Source organism: Peromyscus eremicus, chromosome 3 (genome assembly GCF_949786415.1).
Source record: "Peromyscus eremicus chromosome 3, PerEre_H2_v1, whole genome shotgun sequence".
Lineage (NCBI taxonomy): Eukaryota > Metazoa > Chordata > Mammalia > Rodentia > Cricetidae > Peromyscus > Peromyscus eremicus.
The window spans coordinates 104,008,825-104,032,174 of record NC_081418.1 but is presented as its reverse complement, the minus strand read 5'-3'; the positions used below and the strand labels follow the sequence as shown (position 1 = coordinate 104,032,174).

At 40.2% G+C, this 23,350-nt stretch overlaps 1 protein-coding gene across 5 annotated transcripts in view; it reads right to left on the bottom strand.

Moving 5' to 3' along the window:
• Positions 1 to 23,350, bottom strand: part of Nr2c2 (nuclear receptor subfamily 2 group C member 2) — an 83,873-nt gene that overhangs the window by 26,408 nt on the left and 34,115 nt on the right. For 2 of the 5 annotated variants that reach the window (XM_059258227.1, XM_059258226.1), the window contains 3 exons: positions 9,859 to 9,898; positions 9,120 to 9,230; positions 355 to 555 (listed from right to left, as the gene is read on the bottom strand). In XM_059258227.1, coding sequence (XP_059114210.1) covers positions 355 to 555; positions 9,120 to 9,191 — 273 coding nt within the window. In that variant the 5' untranslated portion in view covers positions 9,192 to 9,230; positions 9,859 to 9,898. Of the gene's footprint in view, positions 1 to 354; positions 556 to 9,119; positions 9,231 to 9,858; positions 9,899 to 13,121; positions 13,328 to 23,350 lie in introns of those variants that run through there. The other 3 variants (XR_009378330.1, XM_059258225.1, XM_059258229.1) reach the window with 3 other exon arrangements.

The following is a 23,350-nucleotide window of genomic DNA, read 5'->3' as shown; positions in this document are numbered from 1 at the left end:
AGTGGTCAGCTCTAGAGGGTGCCTTAAAGATATCATAGGCTAATGGTTTCTAACATGTGGTCTTTTAAGAACAATTCTCCAGTGGTCCTCACTATCTCACCTTGCCTATGCCAGTGCCTTTTCCTTGGCTTAGCTTATATCCCCCCTTCTTATTGTTCTTGATGACTGTCTTCTGGGTATGGCCACTCAGTTTACTGGCTTTTACTTTAGTTATCTAAGGCAGCAATCCCGCCATGCTTGTAAATCCCCAAAGGCCCTTCTAGGGTGGATTTGGCCTCCAAGGCAGGGCAAAACCGAGCTGAGAAGCAGTTCAAGAATCAAGTACGGAAACGACCACTCATCAACAGGCCTTACCTGGATCCTGCCAGGGACAAGGTTGTCTGAGGTGGTGAATATGAGCTGTTTGGCACTGGATGTCTCTGGAGACGCCAGGATCACCTTCCCAGTTCCAGCTCCATCTGGGCTGGTCAGGATGAACTGCTGTTTGGAAGACCCAGAGGCGTCCACTGCGGTGACTATCTGGATCTTCTGTCCTGTCTGCTGGTCTGTTACAATCTACAAGATACAGCATGGAAGCCCCTTTGCATGGCATGTCTTCAGACCTGTGCACTTGCACTTGAAGGCAGAGTTCCAGGAGGTGATCACTAGAATCACTGCTGGTCTAAGATATATTTTACCAGTTGTGATGAGTAATCTTCACTGTCAACCTGACTGGAGTTAGAATCACTATGGAAAGACACCCTTAGGTATACCTAGGGGAGTCTTTCCAGGAAGATTTGACTATGGAGGAAAGACCCACCCTGAATGTGAATGGTGCCATTCCATGAACTGGGACCCTGGATTGAATAGAATAAAAAGGAGAAAATGAGCTGAGCCCCAGCAATCAATCTGTTCTGCTTCCTGACTATGTTTATCCTGCCATAACTTTTCTACCATGATGACTGTATCCTAAATCCTGAACCAAAATAAAAGCCCTTCTTTTTGTAAATTTACTTTGTCTGGAATTTTGTCAAAACAATGAGAAAAGTAACCAACATACTATAGCAGGAATCTTAGAAGGTCTTATTACTAAAAACAAACCCAGGGCCTGGTATTGGGGTGAATGCTGAATGATCAGAGAAGCAGAACAAGCCACAGCTTCCTCGCCTCACCAATTCTTCAGCTGATCCTGATTCCTCAGACTGGAAGTCTCTGAGTCCTCATCCAAATAGATCTCAGCTGAACTGATGCTCAAAAGCCTGAAAGCTTAACCAGCTCTAGTTCCTGGTCCTCACGCCTTATATACCTTTCTGCTTTCTGCCATCACTTCCTGGGATTAAAGGCTCTTGTTACCACGCCTGGCTGTTTCCAGTGTGGCCTTGAACTCACAGAGATCCAGGCAGATCTCTGCCTCTGGAATGCTAGGATTAAAGGGGTGTGTGCCACCATTTTCTGACCTCTATATCTAGTGGCTGTTCTGTTCTCTGACCCCAGATAAGTTTATTAGGGTACACAACATACAAGTGAGCTTTTCAGAAAAGTAACTAACATCTTTAGTGAGCTTTTCAGAAATTATTTTTTATCAATTACTTTCACTCTAGGATTCTATCTTTACTATTTTTAGAATTAAAAGCCCCTTTGTGAAGACAATTATAACAGACTTAAACATGAAGGAAGGAAGGAAGGAAGGAAGGAAGGAAGGAAGGAAGGAAGGAAGGAAGGAAGGAAGGAAGGAAGGACCTTTATCCTGTCATAGTCAAAAAAGGCAGCCTTAACTCTTCAAAAATCTAGAGAGGGTTGCTTTAAAGAAGTGTTACTTTTGAAGGGAACCTTGTCTGAGTGACAGAATTCACTTGGCTTACCACTGTGATTCATCATCAGCCCACTCCATTTTCTGACTCTGGGATCTTTTAGAGACCTAACTTTACTGTTGTGTGGTCAGGGCCAGAAGAGGCCTGGCACACGGAGAGAAGATAATAAAAGACAGTGGAACACACTGAAGAAGGCCTGATTCCAATTTCTCGAAGACCCAGAGCCTCTTCCTCACTGAACTCATAATTCTTCCCTCAGACTCTCAAGAACTGGGATTACAGGTGTGTGACACCACACTTAGCTTTTAGGTACCATTTCTTCTATGAGGAACACTGAGTAAACACAGAATACAACCTTGAGCTTGGTATGTTGCACAAAGTCACACCCATCCTTGTCTCGAGTTCATAAAAGACTAGAAGACAACAGAAGCAAGCTTGGAGAGAAACAGCTGCAAGTAAGCAGGGAAGCTAAGAAGGGGCTTCCTTAGACCCTGCAGCACCTCAGTTTTATTCATACAACCTGGCCTCCAGAGCTGTGACACAACTTGTTTCTGTTAAGTCACAAAGTTTGGGGAAGACTGTATTGCAGTCTTAGGAAGCCTATACTAAGAGGCAAGCCCAGATTTGCCTGCCTGAAACAAAGGGCCATGCTCTCTGCCCACCAGTAGGAGATGGAGAGGACTGAGAGAAGAGGTCCTACTCTCTGTGATCTTCTACCCATTCTGAGGTGATGGGCACTTACTACAGATTAGTGAAAGAGCTGAGCACAACACACTTTTTGTGTTTTCCTTCAGACTGTTGGTTTCCAAGGAATAAGGTGAAGGGGAAATGGATAGAAAACTGCTTTTTGAGTACAGGTGCGTGGAACTAGTTAAGGCAGGGATGACACAACAGGGCAAACAGACCACAATGCTACTGAAGTGCAATTAAATCGTAAGTTATTGATAATCACATAAATATGAATGGTCTGCATATAACAATGAAAATGCAAAGATTATTAGGTAAAACAAGACTCAACACATTTCATATATAAAGGACACAAATGAAGAGATAAAGATGTACCTTGTAAATAAAGATAAAAAAACAAAAACAGTAACTGTGAGAGCCAAAGTTACATTTTAAGTTTTAATTACTTTATCTAAGAGATCCATGAAAAATGTCTGTGATCTACAATCTCTGAAATGCTGGAGACTATTATTTATGGGAGATAACAAGCCACATGATTTTCACTCCCCTAAACAAGTTTGTTTGACCCATCTGCTCCCAATGTGCTTGATCACATGTGGGTGGGAGGTTCACAGGCAGGAAATATGTCAGTATGTATGCTTGCCCCTGATTGGACCTGATGGGAAATACAATGAATTATGGATTTTTTCTTAAGCCCTTGCAAACTGATTCAGGGCCATTTCCCAGGAACCTGGGCATAGAGCTGGCCAGAGCCCATCCACCTGGCTAGCATTTAATTAAAGCTTGCTTCAAATTTGGCTTTGAATTGTGGTAGTGGTCTTATTCTCAATCAGTGGGACTACCATAACAAAAAGATGGAGTAACTATATTCATCTCAAATAAAATAAACTTCAAAACAAGGAAACGCTCAGGCCCTGTAAAGAGGCACTGCATAATGAGAATTCAATTCTCAAAGAAAGGATGTAATAACCCAAATCCATATGCGCCAAACAACAAGGAGCAAAATACATTAGGCATCTGGTTTTAGGAGGATGTAGCTCAGCTATTGGTTAGCATGTGCAAAACCCTAGCTCCCATCACTAGGACCAAAACCCCAAAACCATCAGGCAAACAAAACAAGGCAAACCCAGACAGAACTAGAGGGAGGGATACAGAAATCCACAGCTATAGTTGGAGATGTCAGTGCCTTCCTGTAAGCACCAGCAGGCATAAAAACTAGTAAGGAACTGGCAGGCTAACCAGCACAATCATCTTGATATAAATGGCATTCATATGAGAACCCTTCTAACATCCATATACCGCTCCTTCTCAAACGTGCACAGGAGAGTCACAAACAGAAACTATATTCTGGCTCTTAAAATGCATTGTAAAAAAGTCTGCAGAGTGGAAAGCACACGTAATATGTTCTCAAACTCAATGAGACTTAAATAGAAATCAAAACAAAATTATTTCTGAATAAAACACAGGCTAAAGACACAGTTACAAGAGTAATCTTACCTTAGGCTAAGTGGGGCTTACAGCAGATGTCTTGGCTAGCTATTTGGCAGTCACTGGTGTATAATGACACCTAAAGCCATCTGCTAACTGGAGCCAATACAGAAAGTTGGAACAAACACCCCACAGTGTTGTTTGAATTTCTAAAAGGTCTTGTAATAAAAAACCCTGAACCAGATATTAGGGTGAAAGCTGAAAGATCAGAGTATCAGAGCAAGCCACAGCCACCACCTCTTACCTCACCAAATCCTCAGCCTGAAAGAGCTCCAGATGAAAGGTCTTCTCAGTTAAATAGCCTTAGCTTTTGTCTCCTCATGCTTTATATACCTTTCTCCACCCACCATATCACTTCCTTTTTAGTGCTGGAAATTAAAGGCGTGTGACTTCCCAAGCAAAGGCATGAGATCTCAAGTGCTGGGATTTAAGGCGGGTGACTCCCAAGTATTGAGATTAAAGGTGTGTGCCACCACTGCCTGGCTCTGTTTCTCTCCTAGACTGAGTCGATCTCATGTAGTCCAGAGTGGCTTTGAACTCAGAGATCCAGACAGATCTCTGCCTCCCAAGTACTAGGATTAAAGTTGTGTGCCACCATTGTCTGGCATTTTTGTTTAATCTAGTGGCTTGTTCTGTCCTCTGATCTTCAGGCATATTTTATTAGGGTATACAATATATCACCACACCAGAGTATAATTCTGTAGAACCCCAACATTTTCCATTAGGAAGAGAAGGGCAGTAGGAATTAAACGAGAATTATTCCCCATTTTACAGATGGTCTCCATACTATTTCCTAAAGAGGTCTCTCCTGTAAGGCAGATAACTCAGTTAAAGGACCAAAGATACTTCAGAGCAGTAGTTATGGAAAGGCATAGCCTTTTCATATATATGCACAAGTGCATGCATATATATGCAAAAAGTAATTTGGATTATAAAGTGTATTTAAATACAGTAAGATAACTACAACAAAAGGCCTATTGGTTGAAAAGTAAGTGGAGTAAGAATACAAAGAAGGACATAGAAAACAGTACTTTTTGTTTTATAAAACCTGAAAATACCTTTAATCCCATCACTCAGGAGGCAGAGGCAGGCGGATCTCTGGGAGTTCAAGGCCAGCCTGGTCTACAAAACGCCTGTCTCAAAAAGCAAACACAAAAAACTTGAAGATAGATATAAAAACAATAATTTTTGTTTATTATGTACATTTATATAAAAGTATAAAAGTTATACAGCACTAACAGATCATTTAGCAAACTGACATTTAAAAGTACATGATATTAATATGGGGAATAGATGCTTCCAGGCTGGATTGGTGGGAACATAAATCAGCATGCCTTCTTTAATGATGGTGCAATAAAAATGGGCTATCAAGTAGTCACTCAACAGAAACAGTTGCATCTATATGTGTGCCAGCTGGTTTTCTGTCAACCTAACACAAACCTAGACTTCTCTACGAAGAAGGAAGAGGGAAATCTTAATTGAGAAAATATCTCCCTAAGACTGGCCTGTCAGCAAGCCTTGAACCATTTTCTTTTCTCTTTTTTTTTTTTTTTTTTTTGGTTTTTCGAGACAGGGTTTCTCTGTGTAGCTTTGCGCCTTTCCTGGAACTCACTTGGTAGCCCAGGCTGGCCTCAAACTCACAGAGATCCGCCTGGCTCTGCCTCCCGAGTGCTGGGACTAAAGGCGTGCGCCACCACCGCCTTCTTGACAGTCGATATCAAAGGAAGTCAGGGCAGGAACCTAGAGGCAAGAACTGAATCAGAGGTGAAGGAGGGACACTTCTTCCTGGCTTGCTCCCCATGGCTTACCCCACTTGCTTTCCTGTACAGCCTAGGACCACCTGCCCAGAGATAGCTTAGTCCTCTCACATCAGTCAGTTAAGAAAATGGTTCAAAGCCGGGCGGTGGTGGCGCACACCTTTAGTCCCAGCACTCGGGAGGCAGAGCCAGGCGGATCTCTGTGAGTTCGAGGCCAGCCTGGGCTACCAAGTGAGTTCCAGGAAAGGCGCAAAGCTACACAGAGAAACCCTGTCTCGAAACCCCCCCCCCCAAAAAAAAAAAAAGAAGTGTAAGCCAAATAAACCCATTTCCTCTCCAAGTTGCTTTTGGTCACAGTGTGTTCTATCACAAGCAAGAGAAACCTAAGACAATATGGAACCATCTTAAAAAACAAAACAAACAAACCAAAAAAAAAAAAAAAAAAGAACAAGGGGCAAAAGATGCACCAAATGTTGATCCTTCTCTGAAACAGCAAGAGGGGCTGAGGAGATGGCTCAGTCAGTGCAAGCATGAGGACCTGAAGTCAGACCCCAAACACTCACATAAAAGCTGGGCTTGGCAAGGAATACCTGTAACCACAGGAGATCCAAGGGCTTACTGGACAGCTAGGCTAGCCAAAATTGCAAGTTCCAGAATTTATCTCATTTCAAATTATAATATAAAATTAAAAACAAATAAAATTTCTTAAACTTTTTTTTTTTAAGGAAGAAAGGAAGAGATCTTGCTCAGTTAATAGAGTGCTTGTCTGACATGCACATGGCCTTAAATTTGATCCTCAGGCACCATAAAAAAATGGGTATAGTGGCACACACCTGTAATTCCATCACTCAGGAGGCACATGGATATTCAAGGTGTCTTCAGCTACACAGTGAGTCTCCCTCCCCCAAATAAAGAAGAAAAGATCTACTGAGAGAAACCTATATCCACCCCAGTCTGTGCCTTGAATGGTAGGATTTTGGTACAGCATGCACATATTACCTCTCCAACCCCCACAGGCAAGCAACAACTCTTCTGGGTACCTAAGAGAGGACACTGGAGTATCAGAGTAAGAAAGAAACAGCAGAAAGTGGTGGACAAAGAAAACACAAAAAACAATGCTACTGTAAGTGGGAAGCACATATAGAAAGGCTATATAAAAGTCCCAGAAGCATTCTCCTAAAGATTCCAATAAGATTTCAAACTTAAAAAAAAAATCACAAAGTCATTTCTAACAAAATTGTACATGAATCTCAATATATAATATAGTTGAATATTAGATATGTAAATGTATTTTAGAAACAAGCACTTAAGTTGATCAATGATTACAATGATGCTTTCCTGAAAAAAAGGGGAGATGGAGGACCATCTCAAGAGAACCTCAAAAGAGAGAATTCTCACAAAGTCACCACTGAAGAATGAACAAGATAGAAAATCTCACAATCATCTCCAAAATGGAACACTATGCAATCCCTTTTCCCTTTTAACTTATCTTCCTTTTAAAAGCTGGATTAAAAAGTAAAAATTAAACCTAATGTTTCCTGTGTCTTCCTCCATCATTCCCCCCCAGCTCCTGCCCTACATCTCTATCTCTCAAAACAGCAGCTTTCAGCCCCAGCCGTTCCTCCACTGAGCGACTGTGTTCTTCTTCCTCCTCCTTAGAACAACACAAAGAACACCAACAATGCTTCTGGTCACCTGTGCTAACCTGCACGACAAAGGATGGTCTTCTGTGTCGCCTAGCACCTAATTACTATCATCATAATCAATAATGAATCAACGAATCTCAGAAAGAAAAAAAACTGATTAAAAAACAACTATGGAAGTTGTGGAATGAGGATTATGAGGATCCTACAAAGGCATGTTTCAGTGTTAATATTTCTTTACATAATTATGATTATGTAAAGGATTAAGAAATCTACACGACTGATCCAGTGCAGAGGAATGATCCCTGTAGTTTGTGATCAAATCAATCAAAAATATTACATATAACATACATTCAGAATTGGATGGCAAACAGTGAATCTGAGTAAAGATTGTAACAGAATTTTATTTAATATTTTCTATAAATTTGAAGCAGTATAAAAATAGGACATTAAAATCTATAGCAAGGGCTAGAGAGATGGCTCAGAGGTTAAGAGTACTGGCTGTTCTTCCAGAGGTCCTGAGTTCAATTCCCAGCAACCACATGGTGGTTCACAACCATCTGTAATGAGATCTGGCTCCCTCTTCTGGCCTGAAGGGATACCCGCAAGCAGAACACTGTACACATAATAAATAAATAAATCTTTAAAAAAAAAAAAAAAAAAAGCTATAGCACAAATCTAGGTGTGCTAGCACCAGCCTGTAATTCCAGTAATGAGGATGTGGAAGCAGGAGAATCAGGAGTTCAAGGCCAACCTCAGCTACGCAACAAGTTTATTAAGTCAACCTGAACTACAAGAGAGCCCACTGCAAAACACAAACATAAAAACAAACAAAACCTCCTATAGCACAACTGCTAACATTTCCTGGTACTCATGTGCAGAGCTGCACGCCTTATCACACTTCATCCTTCTGCACTATCTGCAGTGACACTGCAGAAACGAAGGTTTGGAAACTCTCCCTAGGTCATATAGCTACTGATCACAAGACTGGATCTTAGTTCTGTTAACTCAGCTAAATACTGTCTAATCCGACACTTTTCCCTCTTATTCTTTCCAGAGGAACCACTATTTAGGCTCTAGCATTGCTGTCAGACACTACAATATTAAAAATGCACTCTTTCCAGGCTCCAAGAGAAGCAACATTCACTGACAAAGCATGGGCTAGGAATGAGGATGCCACCGAGGCCATCTGCATTAACACTAAAAACACAGAAATTATTTATCATACATATTGAACATGGTTATGTACAAGACATAAGTACTGTAAAAGCATTATACCTGCTGATTCCTCACAAAATCCTGAGCTCTATTTTATATATATATATATATTTATATATATATATATATATATATATATATATATATATATGCATTCCAAATAGAAAAAAAACTAAGCATTAAAATTGTTATTGCCCTGATTAAAAAAACCTATTAAGTCAGGGCATTGGATGTGACTACAAGCAGGGGTCCCTGATTCTAATAGGATATATATTGCCTCTCAATTTGGAAACAAGTAAATAATAAAATGGACATCATCCAGTAGTTTGAAACAACAGTTCATACTTTCGCTTTAAAAGTAACTTAAATGAATATAAACTTTTTTTTTTAATGAATACAAACTGTTAACTGTTGTTTTCCAAATAAATGAGCTCACACTGTACTCGATGCCAAGAGGTATCTACTCTGTAGTGAATCTCTCAGGCAGGTTTGGTTGTGGAGAGAATGAAGAAATCTAGTAGAACTGACTTGAGTACCTGAATGCGCTGAGGTGAGGCTACCGCAGAGTCGGTGGAAATTATCTGGATGCGCGGGGAGGGGCTGGTCATCCCTGGAGATTCCGGCCGAGAGGTCTGTGTACGTGGTACCTATGGATGAGAACATGGAGCTTAGGAAGTGATTTCCCGAGGACTACACTTTTCTTTTTTGAAGACAGGGTCAGGTCTTCATGCTGGCCTTGAACTATTGAACTACTGACCCTCCTGTCTCTACCTCCCAAGTACGAGGATTACAGGTATGCACTACCCTGCCCAGCATGGGCATGCCTCATGCTCTTGCTGTGGCCTTGAGTGACAAACTTGAATTTTCAGGTATCAGCACAGGCCAACAAAGTAAGTAATGAGATACTGCCCATGATAGTCCCAAGAAAACACCATCTTAAAATAGCTGCTTTTGATGTTGAAAACACAAGTACAAACCAAATCAGTTCTGCTTTTCATGACCTTTAAAAAAGAAAAAAAAAAAAGCTATCAAAATAACTTTTTTTTTTTAATAGAAATGCTCTTTGAATTTTTTCCACTGTTTCCAAAGCCCACTGTAAAACCCTCCTCTGTAATGACTTTTAAAAGAAAGTCTTTCACAACATTGCAAGGGGTGGATGACAAACAGCCAGCATAGTCCTGAAAATTATTGGAAGCAGCATTATGGAAGGGTCTTGACAATGGGCCAGGCAGAACGAAGTTGGGCAAAGTTCACCACAAACACAAGGATACCTACCAAAGGTGAGGATCAACGTGCTGAGTGGTCACCTGGGTACCTGAAGTGAGAAGACAGTATTTTCCCAGATTAAAAGCTTATAATGAACCAACACCATACAAACCTGGCATGTCCCCCTTCCTGTAAAAATGATTCCCTAATTTATTCTGTGAGGTCAATATTGCTCAGCACCAAAACTAAAGATGTAATGAAAATTATCTTACAAATACAGATATAAAAACCCAACAAAAGAAAGCAAACTGAATCCAGTAGCATGCCTAACTGCAGCTTACCCAAGGAGCGCAAGGCTGGTTCAATGCATGAAAAGCAGTTCAGCAAAAGCTGCAAGATCACTTTAATGGACAGAACAGACAGAAAGCATCTGACAAAATCCAACACTTTCATGATTTATAAGAAAAGAAAGAGAACAAATTAGAAAGAAGAAGAGCACTCGATCTGATAAAGAGAAGACAAAGCTTTCCCCCAAGATGAGAAACAAGACCAGGTATGTTTTCATCACTGCATAAATGTACTGGAACTGCTAGCAGGAAAACAAGGTAGAGAGAGAAGAAAACTAAAAGGAGGAGGAATGAGAGTGAAAGGGGAAGAAGGGAAGAAAGAAGAGGGAAGCAGAATGTATCAATCATCTCCATAAGCGTGCTCTTAGATAAAATCTCACAGAATCCACAAAAATGCCCTTACAAATGGTCATAGTTCCAAAGTTGCAGGTATAAAATAATTGTATTTCTTTACATTGGCAATAAGCGATCTGAAAACAAAATTAAGAAAATAATCTCACTGATAACACAAAAAAAAGAACAAAATGTGGGAATAAATCTAACAAGGTTAGTATAAATAACCCAGGTGTGATGACTCACACGTGTGATCGCAGAAACTTGAGGCAGCAGAAAGCTTGAAGCCAACCAGAGAGACATAAATTCTGTGTACCTCTGACTGGGCTACAGAGTGAGAACTTGTCCAAAAGAGAAAAAGAAAACAAATAAACAAATAAACCAGCTAACAAACAAACAAAATAATCCCCAGAAAATACCACTGAAAGAATTTAGACAGTAGCTGGGTGGTGGCGGCTCATGCTTTTAACCCAGCACTTGGGAGGCAGAGGCAGGCGGATCTCTGTTAAGTTCAAGGCCAGCCTGGTCTACAGAGCAAGTTCCAGGACAGGCTCCAAAGCTACACAGAGAAACCCTGTCTTGGAAAAAATAAAATAAATATTAATCCTAAACTGATCCTAAAACCCTAAAATCCATGTGAAATGCAAGGAACCCAGAACAAAACAATCCTAAAAAAGAAAATGAAGATGTAGGAGGACTCACACCTCTACATTTGATTACTAAAACCTACATAATCAAAGCAATGTTGAATCTTACAACTCTCACTTCTGGTATTTAACTACAAGATCTGAAATCCGTTTATGGAAGAGATGTTTGCATTTCAGTGTAGTATTCAAGAAAACAAAGTTATGGAATCATCAAGGTGTCATTAACAGGTGAGTGGATAAAGAAAACACAGTTAGGAGTTGAGAGATGGCTCAGCAGTTAAAAGCACTAGCTGCTCTTGCACCCATATGGCAGCTCACAGCCAACCTTAACTCCAGTCCAGAGAATCTGACATCATTTTCTGGCTTCCTTGGGCATTGCACATACGTAGTGCACATATATAACACAGGCAAGCATTCATACATATAAAATAAATATATTTTTAAATGATATATAAAAAGAAAATATGGGTATACATATACAATGGAATATTTAACAATGTCAATTATGATAACATGGATGGAACTAGAGAACACTACGCTAAATGAAACATGACAAGCACAGATACCCACATTGTCCTCAAACAACTGAAAACACAGAAGAGTAGAATGATGGAAACAGGAAGACAATGTCGAGGGTTATGACTCTCACGTAGTTTTCTTGGGTATTGTTTGAGATCTCCTGCACAGTGTGGTGAACGAGGTTAATAAGAGTGTTTTACACACTTCAAAAATGCTAAGAATACATTTCAGGTGTTCTCACAAAATATTTAAAGTGCTGAATGTTAAGTAGTTTGACTTAAAAAATATTCTACAAGCTGGGCAGTGGTGGCGCATGCCTTTAATCCCCGCACTCGGGAGGCAGAGCCGGGCGGATCTCTGTGAGTTCGAGGCCAGCCTGGTCTACAGAGCAAGCTCCAGGATAGGCACCAAAACTACACAGAGAGGGGAAAAAAAAAAAAAAAAAAAAAAAAAAACAGAGTTGGGGATTTAGCTCAGTGGTAGAGCGCTTGCCTAGCAAGCACAGGCCCTAGGTTTGGTCCTCAGCTCCAAAAAGAAAAGAAAAAGAAAAAGGAAAAAGAAAAAAACAAAAACAAAAAATTCTACATTGTATTAAAAATTTACAGTTAGTGTGTATTCCACAAATATATAAAAATAATAACTTGCTAATTTAAAAGCCAAAAAGTGAAACAGTATGATAGTGATTATTGTAAAGATAAATCACACACATCAACGAAACAGAACAGAAAATTCAGGAATAAAAAAAAAAAATCAGACTTATCCACATTAGTTTTGATGCGGTGCAAAAAAACAAAATCTGTTAGTTATTAGGTAAGTACTGTTGGAGACAATCATAATCATTTACAGTAGAGAGAGGGGTAATCTGGCTCTTTAAATGACCAAATGCTTTCAAAGTATCTTGTTTCAACAAAGGCTCTCCAGGTCTGGTGAGATGGCTCAGTGGGTAAAGGTATCTGCTACTAAGCCTGATGACTTCAGTTTATCCCTAGGACCCTTATGGTAGGAGAGAACCCACTCCCTATGAGTTATCTTCTGACTTCTAGACATGTGCCATGGCAGGCACAAACACAGAATAAAAAACAAAAAATAAAAAATAGGCCCTCCAGAGAAAATTTCAAGGAAGCTACCAAAATTTTTCCAAGGCATTCTGACCACCTTAAAATATTTAGGTGGAAGCCGGGCGGTGGTGGTGCACGCCTTTAATCCCAGCACTCCGGAGGCAGAGCCAGGCGGATCTCTGTGAGTTCAAGGCCAGCCTGGGCTACCAAGTGAGTTCCAGGAAAGGCACAAAGCTACACAGAGAAACCCTGTCTCGAAAAACAAAACAAAAAAAATATATATATATTTAGGTGACTGAGAGTAACATTTGTTCATTGCCATACTAAAATTAAAACCTCTATGCAGGATGCATTCCCATCTGTCATTTTTTGAACATGCAATGAATGAAGCATGACTTCAAACTGAGCATGCTCAGAATTCCGCTTACCTCCAGGAATGAGTCTTCACAAGGAAACATGCATGGACTTTCCTGATAAAAATCCTTGCTCAGGGGGCTGGAGAGATAGCTCAGCGGTTGAGAGTACTAGCTGTTTTTCCAGAGGTCCTGAGTTCAATTCCCAGCAACCACATGGTGGCTCACAACCATCTCTAAAGGGCATACATGCAGACAAAGCACTTGTAAATAAATAAATAAGTAATTAAATGCTTTAAAAAAAATCCTTGCTTAGGGTGCAATGCTTTGAATCATGGCAAGGGCTCTCCTTACTTGCTGGAAGTAGTTATATTCCCTCCAATCTATCTTCTGGTTGTGCTGTGGGATGGTCTGTATGTCAAGTGTGTTGCTGATTGGTCAATAAATAAATCACTGATTGGTCAGTGGCCAGGCAGGAAGTATAGGCGGGACAAGGAGGAGAATAAAGCTGGGAAGTGGAAGGCTGAGTCAGGGAGACACTGCCAGCCGCCACGATGACAAACAGCATGTGAAGATGCCGGTAAGCCAGGAGCCACGTGGCAAGGTATAGATTTATAGAAATGGATTAATTTAAGCTGTAAGAACAGTTAGCAAGAAGCCTGCCACGGCCATACAGTTTGTAACCAATATAAGTCTCTGTGTTTACTTGGTCGGGTCTGAGAGGCTGTGGGACTGGCAGGTGAGAGAGATTTGTCCTGACTGTGGGCCAGGCAGGAAAACTCTAGCTACATGGTTGTGTGTATCTACTGGCTGTGCCCACTTACCAAGGGACCAAATTTGGTTATAAATGGGCAAAGAATAATCTTTAAAACAAATGGTGACAACTACACATTATAAATAAAATAACTCAGCTGGGTTGTGGTGGTGAATGCCTTTAATCAGGAGGCAGAAGCAGGTGGATTTCTGTGAGTCCAAGGCCAGTCTGGTCTACAAAGTGAGTTCCAGGATAGCCAGAACTGTTACACAGAGAAACCCTGTCTCAAAAAAACAAAATTAAATAAAACAAGTAAAAATAGACTAAAGATTAAAATACAAGAGTTAAAACATTAAAACTCTTGCAAGAAAACAGGTATAACTTGGTGATCTTGGATTTAAGTGATGGTTTTTGGATGTCACTGAGAGCATAAATAACAGCAAAAAATCTGATAAACTGCACATTTTCAAAATTAAAAACTTGTGTGCATGTGTTTTTAAAGGACAGAAAATAGTATCAGGTGTTGTTCCTCAGGTGCCAGTGACCTATGTTTAGGTTAAGTCTCTCACTGGCCTGGAGATTACCAGGTAGGCTAGACTGGCTAGCCAGAGAGCTGTAGGCATCTACCTGTCTCTGCCTCTCCAAGGCTGGAATTACTAATTCATTTCACTACATCCAGTAAGCATTTTACTGACTCACCATCTTCCCAGCCCCCAATTAAAAACTTCTACGTCCCAAAGACACTAACACCAACAAGAAAATCCATATAAGTGGGAGAATTCTTGCAAATTACTTATGAGGATCCACATATAGCATATAAAGAACTGCTTTAACTTAAAATGTAGCCTAGTGGTAGATCATGTGCCTACCACATACTAGGCTGTGGGGTTCAATTCCCAGGACTGCATCACACAACACATTCACAGGGGGTGGGTGGGGTAGGGGAGTCCTTTAACAAAATATACAAATGGCCAATAAGCACAATGAAAGATTCCATACATATCTTCAGTTACTAGGGAATGCAAGTAAAAAAATACAGTAAGATATCATTTCACATCCACTGGGATGGCTACTATAGCAATGAAAATATAGGCCAATAGCAAGTACTGGTGACAATGTGGACAGATTGGAACAGCTGCCACATAACCCTGCAATTCTACTGCTAAGTATGATTAAGAAAATATATTAACTATGGTAGGTATTTCACACAAGAGAATCCACACAACAATGGTACTACTTGGTAATACAAAGGGGTATGGGGACTATCGAGTTGACTCAGTGGTTAAGAGCATTGTATTCTTGCAAGACCCAAGTTTGAGTCCCAGCACCTCCATAAATGCTTGAAACTGTCTATAACTCTTCTAACCTTCATGGCTACCAGGCATGCACACAGTGCACATGCAGGCAAAAACTCATACACATAAAATAAATCTAAAAAAAATTTTAGAAAGGGATGTATAATGACACATGCTACAACCCAGATAAACCAGTCACAGATGACTAGTTTCATCCCATTTATATAAAATGTCCAGAACAGGCAAATCCATAAACAAAGAAAATAGATCACTGATTACTTTGGGCTGAGGCAATGTGAGACGAGGCTTCAATTTGTGTGATTTGAAAGAAAATGGTTGAGCCTTGTTGGAGTATGTGTGGCTTGTTGGAGGAAGTGTGTCAATGTGGAGGTGGGCTTTGAGGTCTCATATACGCTCAAGTCATGCCCAGTGCCTCAGTTCAAGTCCTGTTGTCTGCCTATCAGGATGTGGGACTCTCAGCTCCAGCACCATGTCTGCCTGCATGCCTTCATGTCTGGCCAACACGATAATGCACTATACCTCTGAACTGTAAGCCATCACAATTAAATGTTTTCCTTTATAAGAATTGTCCTGGTCATGGTGCCTTTTCATAGCAACTGAAACCCTAACTAAGACAATTTGGGATGATGAAATAAATTTTAAATTAGATAATGGGGATACCTGTGCCACGAAACTTTACAATGTAAAAGGGTATCCAAAACAAAAAAGTATATGGAAATGGATGACTAAGCGTATTAAAATGTTTTCTTTCATAAACCATTAACTTTACCAATACGAAGTTCAGTATAAAAGACAACATTATAGTGATATTTAGCTTAGGAATGCTTCATACAGATTCCTTTGTTCTCTTGACTAAGACAGACAAGATAGAAGTGCTTTACAGATGTGCTGAAGCTGCATCCCAAGGCCTCTCTTCTAGCACTGCTCATGCGCATAGTTTGTCACCAAGGATAAAAAAAGTTTTGCCCATTCATCATATGCATAATGAACATTTAGAATTTGGGTTCATCTAATATTAGTCTCCAAATTAATTCTGACAGCTTCAAAGATCTAAAATCCTTTACTGATAAATAGGCCAAGACATCAGTGAGGAACCTTATTTCAAAAATGATCTATTTATTTTTGTTTTATGTGCAGAGGAGTGTTTTGCCTGCATGTCTATCTGTGAACCACAGGTATACAAGGGCCAACAGAGGCAAGAAGAAATGGAGTTACAGGTGGTTGTGAGCTACCATGTGGGTGCTAGAAACTGAACTCAGGTTCTCAGCCAAGAGGAGTGAGTACTTTTAACTGCTAAGTCTTCTCTCCACCCTGAAACTTTTTTTATCTTAATTGCAACTAGTTTTAAAGCAGCCAGCATTGCTTGAGTTCCCACAGACTATGAGATCTTGGAAAACTGGCTGACACATGACCCTGAATGAGCCAGTTTATATAAGTTTCAAATTCAATAATGACATACTATTACCACTTTATAGAATGGTGTGAGGCTCAATGAACAGCAAACGCTTAGTCCACTCTCAAAGGGCAGCCATCATTACCATAAACTTCCTGAAAAATTCCTTAAGTTCATTTAGACAAGGTTGAATTATTATTGCTACAATATGATGAATTGTATTGCTGATCCTCTCAACAGATTCTTTTTTTCATTTTCTTTTCTCTCCTTTCTTTCACCACTCACTATGTAGCACAAACTGATCTTAAACTTGAAATTCTCCTGCCTCGCCTCCCACATGCTAGGATTACATTTGTGTTTCACCATGCCCAGCTCTTTTCACTCGTTTTTTTCCTGTTACAAAATATATTAAGTTCAACCTCAAACCATACACAAAAATTTAAAGTTATATTATAAATCTGTAGCTTTAGACTAGGCAGTGGTCTCCTTAAATGTGTCACTTGAAGCACAGGCAGCAAAAGCAAAAAACAGGAACACGCAAACTGCCACTATTAAGAACTTTTGGCCTTAAAAGTAAAATGGAAACATTCAGAATATCAAAAGTGATATAAAATTTCAAAATGACATAACTGGTAAGGGACTTATATGCAGAACATCATTGGAAATGCAAATCACAATCTCAATAGAAACCACTACATACCCATTGGTGTTGGGAAGGATGGAGAAAATAGAATCTCATAACTTTGCTGGCAAAGATGTAACAAGGTATAGTCACTTTGAAAAGCAGTTTGGCATTTCCTCAGAAGTTAGAAAACAAGCCTGGGAGGAAAGCTCAGTCAGTAAAGCACAAGGATCTGAGTTCAACCCCCAGGACCCACATTAAAGTCAAGTCAGGCCAGGGATTATTGAGATGAGTTTGATCCCCAGAACCCACCTAGCACCTCCCTTCACATGCTTGCTATGGTGAAGTCAGGCCAGGGATTATTGAGATGAGTTTGATCCCCAGAACCCACCAAGCACCTCCCTTCACATGCTTGCTATGGTGTACACACACACACACACACACACACACACACACACACACACACACACACACACGTAAGTTCAGCACTGGGGAGGCAGAGACAGGTAGATCCCTCTGGCTCACTTGCCAGCTAGTCTAGCCTACACTAGGCTAAGTTTTAGGCCAATTAGAAAACCTGTGCCTGGGGAATGACTCTAAGGTTATCCTCTGGCTTCCACATGTACACATAAACATGTACACTGCACACATATTCGCAACCACACATACAGATCAGAAAGCCATTTAGAAAATAAAGCTACCACTGACTAGCAACCCTTAGATACATACACAAAAGAAAACATAGGCCCACAAAAAACCTGACAGATATTATCTTAACAGTTGAAAAAAATAAAAACAACCCAACAACTATCATCTCATGAATGAATCAATAAAAACTTTATAGTCCCTGTATTATATTATTTGGTAATAAAAGGGAAGGAACTACTAGTATACTACAATATAGATAGACCTCAAATACATATACTAAGTAAAAGACCACATACTATATGATTCCATTTATGAGATGCCCACTTTAGACACATCTTTAAGAACAGAATGAAGCCGGGTGGTGGTGGCGGCGGCGCACGCCTTTAGTCCCAGCACTCGGGAGGCAGAGCCAGGCGGATCTCTGTGAGTTCGAGGCCAGCCTGGTCTCCAAAGCGAGTTCCAGGAAAGGCACAAAACTACACAGAGAAACCCTGTCTCGAAAAACCAAAAAAAAAAAAAAAAAGAAAAAGAAAAAAAGAAAGAAAGAAAAAAAAAAGAACAGAATGAAAGGCGGGGCTGTGTTGGGGTAGGTGACTATATTGGTAAACTGTCACGTGTTGTTTTGAGAAGCTGGCTCTGGAAGCACGGTTGTAGTCCTCCACCCTACTTTCAGATATGTTTGTCTCAAGATGTCCTACAAGATCCCTTGTGTGGGTATGGGCTGGCCCCCTAACTCTCTGACAGGGAGGGAAGAAAATAGCATAACAGGCCAAGGGAAAAACAAAACACTGAGGCCAGCTGGAAGGTTAACCATTTCCAACAGAGGTTACCACTGTTTATCCCATGATATAAATGTCAGAGACAGAAAGACAAGACAGAAAGTTTGAACTAGCCAAAGGAAGACTTAGCCCTCAGGGGAATTCCAGCTGACTGCCTCAACTTTTTCCGGTCTATTCTGCTGGATGCAGTGAGTACCAAATCTGATGTCACCTCTCTTTGTTGCTATGTGTTCTGATGCTTGGAAGTCTCAGCCCAGGGGGACACACTGTCCTGTCTATACTCAGTAGGGGGAACTCAACCGGCTGCCTTAAAGGGGTTCCTGGGTTAGTTTCTACTAGATGTTTATAAGCCACTGGTTTGATGTTACCTTTCTGTTATTATTTGTTCTTTTACTTAAAAGCTTCACCTCAGGGGGAACATGAAGAGAATGAGCAAGAAAGACAGAGACATGCCCAGGGCCAGAAGTCAGAGCCACCAGCCAGCCAGACAAGACAAGCAGTGAAAGTAAGATATACAGAAGGAAAGAAAGGTAAAAAAAGCCCCAAGGCAAAACGTAGATAAAAAGAACATTAAAATAAGAGTTAAATTAAGGTCAAGTATTCAAAACTGTAAGTTTCCGTGTCATGATTTGGGAGCTGGTTGGTGCCCCCACCCCCACCCCCAAAAAAAGCCTGGTAGTTACATTTGGCACTTCAATGTGGGATCCGAATTTCCACATAGGGCCTGAAATACCTGAAAGAAAAAAAAAAAGCCACCGCGTTAAGTAGAAACATTAAGTGCTGGGTAGGGATGATTGCCATAGAGCGGGGCACCAGCATACCAGAGCTGGGGTGGTTGAATGCAGTTCCCTGTTAAAAGGACACAGCTCTCAGCCAAGCCCTTGGGGAATAAAGCTGGGGTTTCACAGACTAGCAGGTAAAGATGCTCATGCATCAGAGAATGCTGCAAGTGGGCAGCTGCGGGCACTTAGTAAAACAGGTCCAGACAGAAAAAAAACAAAAAACGAAAACAAACTTTAAACAAGTTACAGTGTGCTTAAAAATGTGCATAGGCTTAAGAAAGAAAAGGGGTATTATAGACAGTCATAGAAAAAAACAAATAGTTTAAAAATAACACAGTAAAGTCTTTAAAGAAAGTAAAGTCGCCGGGTGGTGGCGGCGCACGACTTTAGTCCCAGCACTCGGGAGGCAGAGCCAGGCGGATCTCTGTGAGTTCGAGGCCAGCCTGGGCTACCAAGTGAGTCCCAGGAAAGGCGCAAAGCTACACAGAGAAACTCTGTCTCGAAAAATCAAAAAAAAAAAAAAAAAAAAAAAAAGAAAGAAAGAAAAAAAGTAAAGTAACATAAAAAATAAGCCACATAACAATCAAAAATACATAGTGAGTCTGGATCCTGTATAGTGCCTTGCTGACTTTGAATTTTTTGAATGTTGATGAGTGACAGCTGCTGAGAGACATGGGATTGTAAAAGAGATTGCTGAATTAAACCTGCCTAGATACTTTAGGGATGTCTTAAAATGGAAGTCAAAAAAAAAAAAAATACTGCGTTGGGGAAGTGGTAATGCTTTTATTTCCACAGGAAATGAAAGGCTGTGCATTCATTCAAGGTTAATAGATCAGGTTTGACTGGGGTAGACCTCCTGAACACCTTGGCCACAGACATAAAGAAATAAACCTAGAAAAACTACAAGACAGGTGACGTATATTTTACCTGCTCAAACATAAAGCAAAAAAATAATTTTTTGGCTGGCTTGTGTACAAGGCACAGCCCATACTTGTGTTAATGCAGATATGTATGTTACCTTTGAAAGTCTGTCTTTTCAGAGCAAGGAGACCAGACACCAATGCTAACGGGTGGCCCAGCTGTCCCAGCCTCTCAGAGTGCTCCTGTTGCAGTTTCCTCGGAGTTCTGCATCCAGAACAGCTTCAAGACTGCTGGCTGAGATGGTCCAGCCTCACAGACTATTCTATCCAGGATTGCAGATAAGCCTTGCACATTCCCATTGCACAGAGAGTGGACAATAAATGTTATAGCTAGTTTTCTTAGGACTTGACCATTATTTCAATTTTCTCAGGGTTCCCTAAAGATGCCTTCACCCACAGACAACAGGAAGCAGTCTAGAGAACACAACACCCATACTCCCAAGAGGTGGAGTGGTGGTTTTTGGTTATTCAATGGGTTATGGATGTTGGTCATTATTTAGAGGGAATATAGGGTAAAAAGACAACTATTAACCTCAAATATTTTACATTGGTATGGATTTTTGTATATTGATACCAATTTAAGGTTATTTTTATTATACTGTACATATGTTTCTACTCTTATTTGGGGTATTGTGCTTATGCAGCTCATTTAAAAATGTAATGCATAATTAAGAAATGCAGGTTAGCAGTTAGTCATCTACAATAATCAAACTTGTAGTTATATTAGGTATGTTTTCAAAGTTAAACATAATATTTTAGATAGATAGGTGATCTTCAAATGCTTCAGAGACCTATAGAATATGGCATTTAAAATGTTTAATAACCTGAGGCTTTTCATCACAGTGAGACACGTCTGCTCCTGGCAGCACCAATTTACTTCAGAGATGATAGGTATCAAAGAAACTCCATATGGAGTTTGCTTTCATTGTGGCAAGGTTAGACACTGGGCAAAGAAACTGTTCTTGCCTTGACTACTGACAGTATGGTGTACAAACTGGACATGCAGGACACAAAAGAAAAAGACTGACAAACTTTGCCTAAACAAGGTGGGACAGTCTTTCAAAATCTTGCTTCATAGAAAGGTCTCTAGATATTTTAGGCCTGTAGGCCAAAGATTGGATGCCCCAATGTTGCAGAGTAACCCTGGGTGACTGTCCAGATAGCTAAACGTCTCTGTCATTTTGAAGTGGCTTACACTACATCTCCTGTTTACTCAGGTAATATTATATCCTTCTGGGTTCTTCAATAGAGTTGAAGACTACATAGTTACACTTTTCCTTAGTGATGATAGAAGGTAAATTAGGTACAAAACTTTGGACTCACCAAGATAGGATTAATAATAGAGTATTTTCTCTGAAATTGTCAAATACAAATGGACTGGATATCGTAAATATAATTCTTACTTGATAACTTTTCTTTTTTTCTTTTTTCTTTTTTTTTTTTTTTTTTTCTTTTTTTTTTGGTTTTTCGAGACAGGGTTTCTCTGTGTAGCTTTGCGCCTTTCCTGGAACTCACTTGGTAGCCCAAGCTGGCCTCAAACTCACAGAGATCCGCCTGGCTCTGCCTCCCGAGTGCTGGGACTAAAGGCGTGCGCCACCACCGCCCGGCGATAACTTTTCTTATTGTATATACTCTTATTATGTTAAAGTTAAAACCTTTCTTTTTATTTAGACAAAAGGGGGGAATAATTAACTAATTAAATAAAATTAACCTGGGCTCAGAGATGTGGGGTTAGCAACTGGTTGATAAGAAGTAGCAAGGAGGAGCCTAGCGTGGGTTATTTTGTTGTTGTTTTGTTTTTTTTTTAAAGCTGGGGCAGTATAGAAGGGAAGAGTTCAGGGGATGCTAACAAAGAGAGAAAGTTAGCCAGTTGCTATTTTAACTCTGAGCTCACAGGTTTTAACCCTAAAAAAATTAATGTACAAGGCATTTTCTTTTGAGCCTACTCAGCTCCAAAATCATGACATGGGGACTTCTTATTAGTTTTGAATGCTCAGCCTTAACTTAGCTCTTATTTTAATCTATGTCTCTTTATCTACTGCTGTGGAATAATCCTTTTGCACACTGTAAAGATTTATCTCTCCAATTGGTTTAACAAAAAGCTGACTGGCCAGTAAGCCAGAAAGGAAGTAAGTATAGGTGGGACAACCATACTAAGGATGCTGGGATGAAGAAGGGTGGAGTCAGAGGAGTCACCAGCAGATGCAGGGAGAAGCAAGAAGGGCATTCCTGCTGAGAGAAGATAGAATCAAATGGCAAAGCATAGATTAAAAAAATATGGGTTAATTTAAAATGTAAGAGTTAGCTAGTAACAAGCCTGAGCTATTAACCAAGAATTTACAATGAATATTAAGTTTCTGAGTGATTATTTGGGAGTAGCTGCCAGCACAGGAAAACTCCGCCTACAATCTATGTTTTACCTCAGGGCTTTTTTTTTTTAACCTTTCCTTCTCTGTATCTTACTTTCACTGCTTCTGTACCTGGCTGGCTCTTGGCTCTGGCTTCAGGCCCTGGGTGTGTCCCTCTCTTTCTCCCGAGTTCTCTTCATTCCTCTTCTCCTCGAGCCTAGATTTCTCCTCCTCCTATTTCTCTCTGCCTGCCAGTACTGTCTATCCCTCTCCTGCCTAGCTATTGGTTGTTTAGCTTGTTATTAAACCAATCAGGTGCCTTAAGCAGGCAAGGTGAAACAAATGCAACACATCTTTACATAATTAGACAAATACAGCATAAACAAATATAACACATCTTTGCCCAGTTAAAATAATATTCCACAACAGGAACAACCTGCTTTGGAGACTGTCTCTATAGAGAATTCCAGACATCTGCCTCAACTACCCCAGTCAATTTCCGCAAGATATTTTGGGCACTAGCTTTCATAATGTCTGTCTATCTCTTGTCACATTCCCTCTTTTACTTACTCATTCAAAAACAAAAATATGGGCATTGTACATCATTCTCTAGACTATAAAACAGGCTGAAAGCTAAGGGGTTTCAGGTTTCTTTGAGGGTTGATGAAAAAAATATGTGAATTATATTATTATTGTGAACCATGTTTAAATACTTTTTTAAACAACGAGTGAACAAAATTCC